Raw genomic sequence first — 15,252 nt, 5'->3', positions numbered from 1 at the left:
TAAGCCCCTTGCTAAGGATTATGAGACTGACGTTGTCAAGCTACGGCTTGAATTGAACATGGCATTGGCATTTTTCTTGAAGTCCAGTTTTGGATTTCTAATTGAAGCCCTGGTGGATGTGAAAGGTCGTTCCACGTCGTTTTATCCCGCAGCAATCTTGATTGCAAATACCCTCCTATTTCTAGATTTCACGTTGTCATTGAAGCAAGCTTATTATTTCCCATCTCATCTCAGCGGCTATTTCTTTATACATCTTCTCCTTAACTTATCATAACTCTCGGAATTAAAGCTAACTGAGGTCATCGTCGGACCCTTTTTAATTGCTTCTTATGGATTACCTTTATCATGATGGCGGACTGGAGAACAGGCAATCCCCCAGACTCGTCAAAGATAGCAAAAGACATTCCAAGTTTCGTACAGTTTATTCATCGCCAAGGTTTGACATCGGTCATCTTATGGCCATCCTCCAGCTCAAGAAGGAAAAACGGAAGGAAGGGGGCAAGATAGCACGAGCCCTTTTAGAGCAGGATGCAAAGCAGGTTATATTGTCCCCAACAGATACACACCGGTCTGCCCACCCAAGATCTTCATCAAAATCCAGCATGGCATCTGCTAGGGGGGTCAAGCGACTGTTTGACCCCCTTTCATCCTCGACGGGAAGTGTTGACAGTAGATACTGTCACTGGGACAACAAGCAGATGTATCAGTCACAGGCCACTCATAACCAATTCAATCACTGCATTGAAAGCCAAACGGACGCTTTGTTTTGTGGTGCGCAGGGCCGCATCCCGCTCTACAATGATCCTACGCCACAGAAGATTGCAGGCTGTGGTTCAGGGGAAGGCCTTCCAGTCATCATTGGCTCCGACTATCCTACCAAAGCCATCGGTGTTAATTCTGGTACAATAAAAAGTCCCCCAGAAGCTCTTTTTGGCAAAGATGAAACGGCAAAAAGTTATTTCGATTCCTCTGAGGACAACACTTCAGCAAACCATCGACATGCTCTTGGACAAAGAGCATTAGGAATAAAGAATGGCACAATAAGCTGGCTTGAAAAGACGCTCGGTAAGGGGGATAAAGACGAAAGGCTTCCTTCAAAATAGGCGAGAACATCATAGAACCATATGTGCTAAGGACATTAAAGAGTCGCAAGACATCTTGGAACAATCTGGCTGGACACTTAATGAGCTTATTTTGTAGGTCTTAGTTACTCAAGTTAGGTTGCCAGGAAACCTACAAGATAGCTTTCGAGTTACAATCAGCTTTCTCTACAGACAAACTCTCGAATCAGTTCTCTGCACAATATCAAGAGTTCTTATGAATATTGTGAATTTTGAAGCAGACGGGTCATCATTCACCACACAAAACCGGCCTACAAACGAGATTCATAAGGGATAGTACCACATTCGTTAATACTGCAGACGTGCTAGCCATCATGAGTCGCAATGGGATAGAGTGTGCTGATAGTATGGCTTTCATAGGACAAAAGGCCCTTAAATCTTTTGCTTCGCATTGTCGGATGATAGCGGCATAATCGTATCGTCTATGTCGGTCGCGCGGCGTCAATATGCCCTAATGTATTTCCACATACACAAGTACGAGATGTATGTGTGATCAAATACTTTATTTATCACTAGGATAAGAATACCAATCACGGATGTAAGGTGGGTACAAGAAGGTATGCGACTTGACCTTGGATGAGGGACTAGGCCTCGAACAGATTCACCCCGACTAGGATATAGAGATACTTACTCCAAACAAGCATTACGGCGGTCCACCAAATCAAAAAATATACTTCCAGCCTCTTTGTCTCTCCTGTCTCAAGGACCTGAAAAAAGTTTCATGGTTAGGGTATCTAGCTAGAAATCTCAGCTTGACATTAATATTGTGTTGCTACGAACCATCTAGTTTAACGCAAGAAGGCACCCAGTACATAATCGTAAGCCATGAAACGAGGCAGCTTCATTTCTAGCTTCACCATGTAAACCCGTTTATTCTGCCCTTTTGCAATGCCATTACGCAACTTACATATCCTGCCCAACTACAAATACCTGCAATTTGAGACACGACTAGAAATCTCTTTGAATGAGGCCTACAATCGCTAAACATCTCTTCATGATCAGGGTTCTCGGGACCAAACGAATGCTCGATTGGATTGAGGCCAGAATAAAACGTTAGCTATTTCCCGATTATGATGCACGCCTCCTTGAACTTATTAAAGAATATTAGACATGTGGACGCTCAAAGTGTTCATCATTATGTATGCAAAAAGACTAGTCGACCTGGATAGCCGCTGGCTCATAGGCGGCTTAGGGAGTGTTAGCCATTGGCCTTTTGCTATTATACATAACGGCAGTCTTACCATCAAACCTTGCTAGAAAGATGGGCCGTATGTGGAGGGTTTAATCCCCCCACCTAGCAGCTTTCTATGTATCGCAGATATAACGCGCTCTCTAAGAACCTTGGGGCCGCCAACATTGCTAATGAAAGTATGCTGGCGACTGTTAGCGTCGTACTTAGTTGATAAAGTTTACTCACGCCCATCTCCGGCAATATACTGCCTGTGAAGAAGTGATGTGCTGTCTTGGGTAGATCATCACAACGCTGAGCCATGGCCGTCATCAACTCTTGTAAATACGCAACTAAATACTCCTCATTTGCGCGATATAGTGGGCCCTCAACCGAGAATATGTCTTGATTCCAATCGATCACTCCTAGTTGTTAACGCGAGCCCTGATAGTTTAACATGGGTCACTCTACCTATTTTGACTACACCGTATTCATTTATCTGAATCAAATCGATACCACAAAGAATTTTAAGATCTTTTAGGTGATGAAAGCCGCAAATAGTCTTGTCAAGGTTAGTAAAGCCAGTATACGATCTTTGTAGAGCTTACCTGTTTCATTATACACGCTACAGCCGCCTCTTGTAGAGGAAATAGATCAAATATGTCTAGATACAAGAATTCGTAGACAATATAGAGTTCACCGTCGGCATGATAAAAGGAGTCGGGTCTCACAACATTCTCATGTGAAATTCGGTTAAGCTTCCCAATATCAGTGAACGATGCTCTCGAAGTCGCTGGCAGCCTTTGAACAGTGACTAGCTGGCGAATTGCCAGCGCTCGATTTTGACCAATCCACTTTCGTTCATTGATTTTAGTATTATAGCAGGCATAAAAATCTGTATTAGGATGCTTCTCGACATGAAATGGAATGGCGGCATGTCTGGGGACCTGCGAACTCGCAAGGCAAAATGGGCGTTTTCTTCGAAGTGGAGGGGCCATCGTCAACTCAGCATCATGAAGGAGGCGGCTGAAGTTATATATGCCAGTGCTTCTCTTAGTCCCAACAACTTTGGATTATGATTGCGATACGATAGGCGACATGGGTGATATCGGTCGTCCAACTTCGAGTTTATACTCCAATGAGCCGTTTGACCTGGAATATCTCCTGGCATCCAACTTTCCTATGGTTTTCGAGAACGATAAGCAGTTAATCGAAGACCTGAATCAAGAGGTTGAGTCCCTAGAATCTGACTTGAGCCGTTTAAAAAATAGCTGGATGACAATACAGCAGACCCTTGAGCTTTCGGACAACGTTGGGCTTGAAGTCGAGCTGGCTTGTATACAAGCGGCAAGACGTATGTTGTCAGAAAAGAGTAAATGGATGGCATGCCATCGGCTGATTTAGCCTCTATTTTTAGCTGCGGATCTTCAAACGGAGCCATGATGTCGAAAAAGCACTTCGTAAAAGACAAAGGCATGAAACAGCCAAAGTGTCACGCCCAAGGACATTATCGGACAGTCACTCTGAGAAGCTCTGAGTACAACAATATATGCCTATAGTGAATTAATTACCGACTACTATTGAACAGTTCACGCTTAAGTGTAGTAAAGATCGAAATCTGTTGTCCATTTTACACTCTCTTTCATTTATACCGCACGGACGTTTTTGATTGGGGCGTATGGCTTACACAGCAGCTCCACCTATATCTAAATGATATGGGGAGTATAACTTTATCGTCTTCACGCGCTACGTTTTAGCTGTAACTTCATCACGTGATCTATGATCATCATCAAATGACGCTGGGAGCGGGCCGTGTGCTAGTGTGATTGTCTGTTTAACGAGAAGCTAGCATGGCTCATGATCTTGTGCCAGATGTTGTCTAGTGTGGCGTTTCACAAGGATGTACTCCGTAGCGAGAATTCATCAACAACTTTCGTCTAATTACGTATTGAATTGTATATGGATAAGAAGTTCAGAGAATTTATGCTTGTGCTCGCTGTCAAGCCTTATCGCAAAAGCGCAAAGGCTCAGAGGAACAGAGACTATGCGTTGCCCAAACCCTTACCCTAGAACCTCTTGCATTATTTATTTTTTGAGAGGGAGGAGGGGAGAGAGAAAAGTGGAGATTTTTTTTTGGGACAGCTGGTCATTGTCTTTGCCCTTGGCGAAGTGGGACACCGTGGATCAACAATGATCCGTAGGGCCTCGGCTGTTCGCCAGACCCCACTAGCCGGGCATGATCAAATCGGCCTCCTTCAGCTTCCAACCTTCTTTCCATCTATGTCTCGATTTCCACATCCCGCCGCAGCCCGACGGCCATCTTGAATTGGGTTCGGTGCTGCGCGGTATCGACTTCAATAGCGTCTATTCCCCGCTCGATGCCGGCGATACCGTCGAGATCCCTGATGCACAACTGAAGCCGATTTCTGAGAAGACGGGCTTCAGCCGCAACCTGAGGGAGCCGCGCAGCGTTGAGGGCAGCATATGGGCCAAAGTTTTTGCCAGCGACGGCCTAGGCGCCATGTTCTCTGTCTTGCGCAAGCGCGAGAACGACGAGACCCTCACTGTCAAGAGGCTCCTCGTGCAGTACTTCATCCCCACGCCCGAGTACATGAAGAAGGCGCTCGAGATCGACAATGTCGCCCTGTATATCCACGCCAACAAGCGCAGGAAGCCCGTATACCTTGTCACCGGGCTGATGTAGACCGAGGGCGCCAAGCTTTCCAAAGTGCAGTCTTCGCAGAGCAAGGCCAGCGGGCAGGCTGCGGCGACCGACCCGCACTCGGTAACCACAGGCGGCGCGAGTGGAGCGTATGAGGGCGAGAAGAGCTTCTCGTCGAGCTTTGACGGGGCGACGCCGTTCATCCTCGGCATCCGGGTGCGCAAGTTCTGGTGGGGCAGGGACGGCATGAGACGTGAGGCGGAGGATACTGTTGGGGCGACGCTTGGCGATTCAAGGAGATGATCGAGGGCGTTCTGGATGGGCTGCGGTACGTAGGCGATGAAGTTGATGATGCGGCTGGACAGAACATCGTCGACGAGAGCCAATTGGGGGAAGCAGACCCTGTTACTTGGATCTTGCCTTGAAGTATAGCTGCTTATGTTGAATGAGGTCTAGCTCGTCTCATCTACAATGCAGTCATGTGATTGTCTATAATTTTCTAATCAATTTCCAAGTTGATCGTGTCCCAGACCCATCTACTCCTAGACGCGTCCGTCTCCCAGCCACTCTTCCAGTGATGCCAGGGCGCCATATAATACAGCCGATCCCCCAGGACCCATTGGCGTCGGCGTCGACATTAGCATCAACATCTTTTCCATTCCTTCAGGCCTTTTGAGCTTTATCTTCGCCCGAGGATTAATAGCGTCTACGCGAGACGCGAGGTCAAGGACTGTGGCAGCGATGCCCGCGGCGATGGGTGTTGCAAATGACGTCCCGGACTTGATCACGCGGTTGAACCTTGAGCGTGCCCTCCCGTTCTTCACGAAATTCTCCCTCTCCATAAGTTCCAAGCCCATTCCCGAGCGTCATAAAGTTGAAGCCGCTCTGTATTTCAGGGTTAATTCCGCCATCTTCACCGTTTCCCTTCGAGGCATGAACGCAAATGCCCAACGATTATTGTTCGCTGGGAACGCCCGGGGATCGTTTTTGCCACTGTTAGAGGCCGCTGCGAATATCAGTCGGGGTCGCCCCGGCTGAGAGGCATCTCGGATTGCGGTTTCGATCTCGTCGACGATCTTGTGGTACTTATCATGGGCTGACTGTTCTTCGGTTTCGTCTCCGTCGTCTCGAGCTGCTGGTTGTCTGAGGCCGAAGGACAAGGAGACTATGTCTACGTTCCAAGTGCTTGCTGCGTGTTCAATGGCCTGCCACGTTGCAAGCGTTAGCATAGCAACTCCTCCAGACCCAATTCTGGGCTGTCCTACCTTGGCTATGTTCTCGGCTTCGTAAAACCTCAAAGCGTTCTGCTTGAACACTTTGGCAACATAGATATCCGCCTCCGGGGCAGCTCTATGAAGAAGGTAGGCGCAGTTCGTTCAGTGTAGTTCATTATCTTCGTCTTTCGCGTCCGCGCCAACCCAGCTCTGGCACCACTGCTCCTTCCATGCGTCCCTGCTCCTTAGCCTCCATGATTCCGGCGTGGTTGAAGTCAATCCCGGTGTCAATGACTGCGATGCGAATTCGCCGTGGTGAGCCGCTCCCTGACACTGCGTTGCGATGAGTGACAAAGCGTGAATATGACCTGTGAAATGTTTCGAGACGTGTCCAGAACTCGTTCGCGCTTTGGGGTGTATGAAATGTCAGCGATAAAAATACGGAAATGTCCTTCGGGAGGCGCTTACGTTGAGTATGCTGGGTCTTGTTTTGCGTCGAAAAGCTCAACATTGGGTTGACTCGGCTCAATACGCCGGACCGAAAGCTGTCTTGTAAGAGTCTTTTCCATTATAGTCGTGCTCGAGGAGGTTTGGGAAGAGGTGGCAGTAGCAACGACAGAGGATTGATGCACCACTGTTTGGCATTCAACATGCAAGGGCTCTAGTGTTGCGTCCTCTTGGGTGAGAAGGTTAGTGCTAGGGGTAACCAGCTTCTTCAGAGTCAGATTGTTATCAATCTTGATGGGAATAGTGTCAAACATCAATTTCCATGCAATTTCCATCTTCTGTCTTGACTGGCTCTCCCTCAAGCGGTTCTGATACTCCATATGAAAGTCCAGGCAGCCGAGGGCAGCCTGTAGCAATGGCAATGTCTCCCGATCCACGTCTAGTCCACATGTCAAGCGTCGGATGTATGAGTTGACCACCCTACGGAGCCTGTTCCATGCATCAATGGAAACCTGGTCAGAACCCTTACCGATCTTGAACTTGCTCAGGCGGTCACCACACGCGATTTGCAGCAGAGCCTTGGCCAACAGAGCGAACTGGGGCAGGGGTTTTAGGTCCTCTTCATCCTCCTTGAGGCTGCCGGAGGGGTATAGACTGGAAAGCGAGAGGTATTTTCGGTGGCTTGAGCTGCCTTTCTTCCTGGGAACCAAGACAAACAGCCTTTGTGTCTCCACGGGCCCCAAGAAGCGGATGTGCTTTGGATTCCAAGTCTCGAAAACGTGATCGGAATCCATGGAAAGCATCAGCCTAACATCAAGCTTGATGACCAGAGTCTTGCGTTCGTGGGTTTCCATGACACCGCCTGTTCCATCAGTGTTGTACAGTAAGTCCAGGGTCTGTTCCTTTGCGAAACGACCCTGCTCGATTAGGGTCCAGAGACTATGGTTCGGGAATCTATCGCCGTATATCCGCGTTCTAGGCAGCGTCTTGGGAACATGGTATTTCTGCGTCTCGAGCCGTTTTGGAGTCCTCTGAGACGTAGAACTCGAGGTCCGTGTCATTGCTATGGGAATGACAGAGCGCGCTACAGAGCTTTCGCTGCATGCAGCTGCTGGAGTGTTCTGGTCTGTCTCTCGTAAGTATCTCAGGTAGTAGAAGGGTGATGCCGACTTACTGCAGAAAATACATTCTGGCAGGCTGCCATTGCTCGTGCAAGCACACCGTAAAGAATAGGTGAACGGGCAGGCTCGCCAACTTGTCTGGTGTGTCATAGTTTGTAATGTCGTCCCATCCCGGTCGTTGCAGCAGGGCCTTATGCTTTTTGTGGCTACAGAAGCCGAAGTGCGATGATACCGCATGGCATGCAGTTGCGGCCTGGCGGCGGAACTTGTGGAGCAGAGAAAATGATGAGAAAGCTTCGTTCGAGGCCAGGTATTCAGTAGGTCGCGTAGCGATGGAATCCAGAGAGCCTGCTGAGATCTACAGCATATCGACAAAGCTATTGAAGGAAAGGAGCAGTTTTGATAAATTTTCGGCATCTACGAGCATTTGCTTTCGGGTATCTTTGGGGGGCCGCTTCTGGCTGGGGTCTGTGAAAGTTACAAAGGCAGCTGCTGTCGCTTCGCCTTCCGCAATATTGAAAAGGAACCGCATGGGCGAAGTCCTGGGTGTTGGGATAAGGTCTAGAGCGGTGGTAGACGGCGATAGGAGCCGCAGTTGTTCGATGAGTCGCGTTAGCCGTGGGAAATTGGAAGCGTGATCAGTGTCGTCCTGCTCGCGAGGGCTTAGAAGAGGGTTGGCCCGAGCTTCGAGAACGAAGCACAACCGTTTTAGCATAGACAATGCTTCGGCGGCTGATGGAGAAGATGAATCTCTAGGTAAACCCCAGCGGTCGTCGGTTGGAGACATCGGTTGAGACTCTAAGCTTGATTGTGAAGATGTATCGTCTTGGTCCGAGCCCTCACCTGTTTCCGACTCTGAGCTTGTTTGAGGCGCATCTTCTTCTGCCTCTGACTCTAGGTACAGCAGCATGTCAAGTCGTAGGACGGTGAACGTCCTGCGAATCTGGACGTCAAGAAAATTGATTGCATTACGGAGCTCTTGCGTTCTCGTACTGCCACCACTGAAGGCAACACCTCCAGGTCTACTGAAGCGATGGCTATCTTGACGTAGCGCGTGTATCAATCTCCACTCAGTGGTTGTCTCAATGCCCCCGCGAGAAGCTGCACCACTCAGGAACATGCTGGCAGCCAGGATCGCGAGGACCCATTAGACGACTAACGCGAAGGGTAGCTAGAATACGTTGTGTCGTATACCAGTGGAGGAACATCTGGCTTCCGCTTTGGGTGATTGATGGATGTCGTTAGCTGCGGTCTTGGGGGCAAGGCTGCGATAAGGCTGTGGTCGAATTTTGGCGTGAAACCGGTTGAGCCAGGAGAAAGGGGGAGCGTAGCTTGGGCTCTAGAGCGAGCGACGGTGCCACTCTGCTGCGATGTAGACTAGACTAGATATTGGCCAAAGAGGCAACGATCAATCTTGAGAAGCATTTGTTGGTTAAACAGAAAGGGATTCGGCCTTGACTGTCATCAATCAGCCGCACCGCCACAATCGGGGTCAGTTGAGGGGCTAGTCAAGAATTATTAGCGGTCAAGTACCTTCCGAACTCCATCACCCAGTTGTGCGCGGATCGTGAAGTCTTCTGGGAGCTCAGTCTTAGAATCGGAAGAAGTGGACTAGATTTTAAATCCCTAGGTTTTGCCATGCTGGTGCATTGAGTATTGGCAATATTCTTGAGTTGAAAGTTCCCAAGCTACCTGTGCTTTATCAGCTTCACAGTCAGCTTTACCGGTCGGCCATTGGCCCGTTGGACATCTGGTGCCACTAAAAATGGCCCTCTCCACCTAAGCCGATCGATTAGCCATCCCATCGACAAGCAGCTTAACAGCACTCGGACAACATCGAGGATCGTGCAACTCACCAGCCAAGACTCGTGAGGTATTCTCAGGTTCTTGCAGGCGGCCGACTATGGCGAGCCTCGATGCAACCCCGGAGCCTAAGGGCTTTGACCTGAAAGTGGAGGTACCAGAGGGCGCCATCTCAACTCTGGCTTCTACCTGCGCTTCCAACTTCTACAATACACTGCAGCGGCTCGGTGAAGGCAAAGACAAAAAAATATGAAAGCACCTTGCGGAAGTTTGAGAAGAGATTCCTCGACTGGGCCGCTTATCGCGGCGTCTTTGCTGGGGACGATACAAGGCTTGACCATCGCCTTGAGCGTCACCCTCAATATCGCGACCTTGTTCTCCTAGTGCTGGACATGCTCAACGTGAGCCTCGCTCAGAGGAAGCACTAGATGATAGGTTTTCAAGAGGATGCCAGCTTACCGAATATAGCAACGACCGAGCCCAGTGAGCCAAGTTCAGATGAATCCTCGGATGATGGGGTGGATAGATGGAAGATCGAGGCTGAGAGCATCCAGAGGTCAATCAGCGAGCTTGACCGTCTTGCTATCCACATCCGACAGTCTTCCACCTCCTCTCTCGACGCGCGAGTCAAGGCATTCGGGGCAAGGAAGCCTTCCGAGGTCTCTTCTTATGAGACCAGGGCGACAATCGCCGTGAGTTGCCTGTATCCGAGAGACTCTGACAGCCTCCGCAGATACTTGAGCAATTCGATGACACAGAGACATACGAAGCTCTTGTACTGGCAGTCTCATGACAAGAAACTCGGCGCAGATCGTCGCCGCGATAAACAACGACGAGATGACTCTATCCAAACACCACGAGAACCGTCACCGTTACCCACCAAAGCACCACCACTGCCACGGCAGTCAGCAAGAGACGAGGACACAGCACCGCCAATACCTGGAGAAAGGAGGGTCAGTGCTGGCTCTTCCTTTCTATCTGGGACTCGGGCATCGGAGCTGGGATCCCAATTCACCATCCCACCCGCCGAGGCCAAAATATCGACTCGAAAGCGAGCTGGTGCATCCACCGCTTTGCAGACCGGAGCAAAGTGCCCCAGCCCGCCCAAGTTCGAAGATGGAGAACTCCAAAAGCCTTGCCCTCTCTGCTGACAGATCTTTCTCAAGGATGACTTCATAGATAATACGTGGTGGAGGCAAGTTGGTCTGGAGAGCCACATGTTCAGTTACTGACCTGGAACAGATCCCACGTAAATGATGACTTGGTACCCGTCGTGTGCGTTTCAAGCACATGCATGGGATCTCCAACCTTTGCCAGTCGGACGGCCTGGAAAGGACATACTATGCAGTGTCATGATGGTATGTGGCTTCAAAGTCTGGAGGTTGATTCCCAAAATTCATCAGATACTGTCAACGCCATGGTTACCTTCCCCCTTTGTTGCCTTCCGCTTGCCGAATTTACAAATCTCAAACCTAGCATTCTCCATGCCTTAGAGTCAGAAACATCACCACCGAAGACAAGGACTCCTTCTGGAAACAAAAGGGTCTCAAAGACGGTACGATTCGATATTTCAGAGCCAACAACACTAGCCAGAGCTGACAGAAAGACTGCAACTCAGGCAGAGAGCTCCATGATGCTGGATCACATCGCCGACCATCTACAGTTTCTGGCCTTAATGACACCCCTATTATAAACCAAGAAACTGGCGGAAGGCGATACACACACCTTTTCTAGTGATCAAGTGTTGAGCACCGACCAAGGCTCCGGAAAAAGGAGCACTTTAGATGATGATTTCTCATTTGTAGCGGACGAGGCTCAGGATGCGGACATGAATGAACCTTTGGATGAAGCACCTCAGACGGACGCAATTTTAGATCAGGCATGGCGAGAAGATGAAGAAATCGAGTTATTGGAAGCAATGGATTGGAGTCTCGTTGCAACTCTGAATCCGTCCAACGAGGGAGATGACAAAATCGAGCACATGCAGAGGGTACGTGCAGAATGCGATAACCTTTTGGAGGCAGCTTTAGAGAGCTCCGTAGAGGGCCGCCACTTCAGACACCTTTTCCTCGAAACGGCAGCAGCATCCTGCAAATCAATCTTCATTCGTAAAAATGGTTGATATTACTTGGTTAAGCTGGTTTGATGTTTCGCAGCTACTTTGACTTGCTGCGTTATGCCCCTTCCTTATTGTCTGTAGAACTAGCTCTTTCCAGACGGTACATTCGATTACTAGCTTAGCCATGCCCCAACTGCTGTTAGAAAGACGCGGTGCCTAGTAGTCAGCTTCTTCACAAACCATCCATCAACTTTTCCAACCAATCAATCAATAGACTGTTGCGCGTCAGCCCATCATCCAGGCCATGATGATAGCCTGCTTATAGTTAATCAACTTATCGGCCATGAGGCAGTGAGTATCGCCAGTAGTAGTGACTATATGGGGTTACTAGACATGCCTCCGGAGTCCGGCGAGGCATTATATTTTCTAAAACGCCACTTTTACACGTCCACAAGCGCTCTATCTATAGTTAGTCTAGTCTTATCCTCATATGATCTTTGACATACAATCCGTCGGTTTGGAAGTGGCAATTCGCAAACACGGTGTGATGTCGTTGGTTGTCTACTTTGTCGACAACATACGAGTTGCATTTAAGCTGGCCATAAAAAAAGAGCAAGAGATACATACACTACATTATTCAAAGGGTTCATCCTGCTGTCTTGCCTAGCACTGTACCTGAGGGCGGTCTTACATTTTTTGTCCCTCAAACTCCTTTCTAAATCATCATTCAACCATTTTATAAGACTGCTCATCCAGCTCAAAACATCTTTCGCCTTTCTTCTTCAAATCAAATCGAGTGTAGTTTATCAGCTATCGTTCCCGACCTGCTTTCGGCTTTAAATGTGACTGTATTGTTAATTTAGCTTGGACTTTCCCCAACCGCTGCTCTACTTATATCTCAATCGATATAGACTTTGAGGGCCCTTTGCGTCCCCTCAGCGCCTTTGATTCCATCAACGGTAAGCTATTACAAAATCCTGAGACACTCAGGCAGTGCTCTCGCGGTTGCTGTCTCAGGCACTGATGAGAGTATTCGTTTTCTGTGCCTCTATGAGAAGCTGGGCCTGTAGGAAGACTTGAGCCTTGCCTTTTTCTTCGCTGATCGTTCGGTACACTGAAACAGCTCAATTAACTTTTGACTACCAAGCTGCTTGGAAGACTATTAAGGGGCCGTGTGAGTTAGAAGCGAGTACTGGGGCTGGACATAACAATCTGGAGGCGAGTCTTGCCTAGATTGCACAGAAAGGAGGGGAAGAGTACTGGGTACAATAGTTCAAGGAGTGGGAAGCATGTCTTTCATGAACTATTCTGAATTCGAGCTGGGAACCAAGCTGCACGGGACAACAACTGACCATAAGAAGGTTCAGAGGCTGATGGGGTGGCCACGCCAGCACGTGGACCGTAAGTTTCCAATTGAATTGCTGAGATTGATTTTTCCTACACGAGATAGGTAATCATCAAGGTGATTTACCGCCTTTCAAGATTGCGTATTCTTTCTTATACACCCTTTCTATTCGTCATCATAGTCGGTGACTGATGACAATTGATATCTATGAGGGATCTATTCACATAAAGCTGGCCCTAAAAGACCAAAAGAGATGGGAAACAAGGTGATGACTTTTGAGGTCTCATTGATGTTCTGTACCAGCATCTAGTGCCCCCATATGCTCATCCTAAGCATCGATCCTCGAGCAAGCGCGATTCTACCTTTGCGTTTTCAGGGGCATGCCGTGAAGAGTAGAGGAAGAAAAAAGCTACCGTTAAAAGACTCATAAGTCCCGAAGCCAAGGGTCCTCCTAAATGATGTCGGGAGAACGATAGAAAAGCTGAAAGAGGATTTGACTTGATCATGGGGATCAGTGCGGTTTTACATTCGGCGGCCGCTCCGAATCAGCCCCACTCATACCCAGTAATTGGACCCATACGGAGGGCATGGATGTGCTCGACCCACCTCTTTCTCCTGCTCGCGGAGCCAATGTCAACTGCTGCGGCTGCCTTGGCAGCGATGGCAATGCCAGTGTCGATATGACTGACTTAGAATTGAACAAAACCTTCCATTCTGACTAGCCAGAGAACTGTAAGTCACAAGATATGATGTAGTTTAATGCGAGCCCTTTTCGCAACAATGGAAAAACTGCCCTCCTGCTTTCGTGCCGCCCATACATGTCTGAAACACAATAGTATTGCGATTCAGCTTGGGGGACAGACCGACTCAAAAGCTTACATGTTGCAAAATGCGTGATTCTGGACATCATAGATCTCCTTTCTAGCACAGGCGAAGGGTTTGCGCACTTCTTCCAAAGTCAATCTCTGTTCCTCTGTCAGCGGCATCATGCTCAGCGATTCAAAGTTGCGGCTCAAGGCGATATTGAACTAGCGAGCGACGTTCTGTTCGTACGAATCACTAGTGCAGGTACAGAGAAAGGCTTCAATGACCTCGTCTTTAAAATCAGTGAATCCCGCAGCCTCGATCAATTGCTGTGTTTTCGCAGGTACAATTCTGGCACTACGATTGAGCTTGTCCATAATGGATAAAAACAGCTCCGACCATTTTTGAAGAGATGAGCTTTCAGGCTGGCCATAGTCTTGCCACCTAGGGTCTAGTCAATCTTTACATGTTCAATGTAGCCATAGCCTGGAGCTTAATGACGTCTCATATGTCAGCCCCAGCCAAGCTTTCAGCGCAAGACTTACTCGAAGTTATTGCCACGAATTTTTGGCCATCAATTCGCCTTTATGCTTCCGAGTAACATGCTCATAGGGATCAAATCACAGTCCGTCAACAATGAAGCCTAGGTGGGTTCTTCTATGTTAAATCGTTTTGAAGTCAATCCTCTTGGGATCCTGAAGCATACCAATGGGCCATCCACAAAACTGATATTTCAAGGCTCTTGTAAGGCGGGCTGAACCTAATTCAAAGTCTATGGCCATAATTTGGGCTTCAAACAAGTAACTTTCCAATGTGAGTCAATTGCTATTATCCTGACCTTTCAGAAGATGAACGGACTTTCCAGCCAAATTACAAGGTCAAATACCTGCTCCTGAGCCAAGATTCATGATTTTGGGCGAATGTCGCGCAATAGGAGCACTAAATGGCATGCCTCGTACCACGAGAAAACACTTATGGAATATGTCGAGTCGCTCTGGCTCCTCCTGGGCAGTATGAGTCAGAGTGCTGGTCAATTTTGATAGTTGATATAGCCTTACTGAGCCTATAGGAAATACGTATTGGTCACTCTTCAACGATCCATAGAAGCGACTATACATCCAGTAACCATTCTCGAGATGTCTCTCCTGGGACCCGCTATCACTAGGGGGTACAAACATGAAGGGTCTGGTTTGGTTATTGGAAACGCGACTGTAAATCGTACCTTGATATCACCGGCCGCAAAAAAACTATATGTCGTGATGATATAGTGCAGGGTGGCCTGAACATAGACGAAGACTTTGCAGGCAACATCCGAAAGGGAATCTCCGAGTGGAGAATCGAGGTGTGAGTGCATTGTTTGGTCTTGGAGTATCAAAGACGCTAATGCCAGGAGCAGGAGCAAAGTGTTACCGAAATGAACTACTTGAACATAGTAGAATTCCCCAAGGCACTATCGCGTCCACCTCAGAGTCAGATTGGAAACAGGTTGCTCAGTCTTTCAGGGTGAC

General features: G+C 48.5%; 4 protein-coding genes across 4 annotated transcripts; 3 read left to right on the top strand and 1 right to left on the bottom strand.

Annotated features, from left to right (window-relative positions):
* Positions 1–455: 455 nt before the first annotated feature.
* FMAN_14293 (uncharacterized protein) lies at positions 456–1,103 on the top strand (the record flags this gene model as incomplete). Its single annotated transcript, XM_041826112.1, has 1 exon — positions 456–1,103. One exon carries the CDS (start codon positions 456–458, stop codon positions 1,101–1,103), a length of 648 nt encoding a protein of 215 aa, XP_041691425.1.
* Positions 1,104–4,525: 3,422 nt separating this feature from the next.
* On the top strand, positions 4,526–5,254 carry FMAN_14292 (uncharacterized protein; the record flags this gene model as incomplete). The annotated part of the gene is made up of 2 exons (XM_041826110.1): positions 4,526–4,966; positions 5,000–5,254. 2 exons carry the CDS (start codon positions 4,526–4,528, stop codon positions 5,252–5,254), a joined length of 696 nt encoding a protein of 231 aa, XP_041691424.1.
* A 563-nt stretch (positions 5,255–5,817) lies between these two features.
* Positions 5,818–8,853, bottom strand: FMAN_14291 (uncharacterized protein; the record flags this gene model as incomplete). The annotated part of the gene is made up of 6 exons (XM_041826109.1): positions 5,818–6,156; positions 6,217–6,299; positions 6,370–6,572; positions 6,634–7,733; positions 7,787–7,871; positions 8,096–8,853. The coding sequence occupies 6 exons, from the start codon at positions 8,851–8,853 to the stop codon at positions 5,818–5,820; spliced, it is 2,568 nt and encodes an 855-aa protein (XP_041691423.1).
* Positions 8,854–9,636: 783 nt separating this feature from the next.
* Positions 9,637–10,687, top strand: FMAN_14290 (uncharacterized protein; the record flags this gene model as incomplete). The annotated part of the gene is made up of 2 exons (XM_041826108.1): positions 9,637–9,763; positions 10,005–10,687. The coding sequence occupies 2 exons, from the start codon at positions 9,637–9,639 to the stop codon at positions 10,685–10,687; spliced, it is 810 nt and encodes a 269-aa protein (XP_041691422.1).
* Positions 10,688–15,252: the final 4,565 nt, after the last annotated feature.

This window comes from Fusarium mangiferae, assembly GCF_900044065.1.
Source record: "Fusarium mangiferae strain MRC7560 genome assembly, contig: FMAN_scaffold029, whole genome shotgun sequence".
NCBI lineage: Eukaryota > Fungi > Ascomycota > Sordariomycetes > Hypocreales > Nectriaceae > Fusarium > Fusarium mangiferae.
This window is presented reverse-complemented; position numbering and strand designations above follow the sequence as displayed.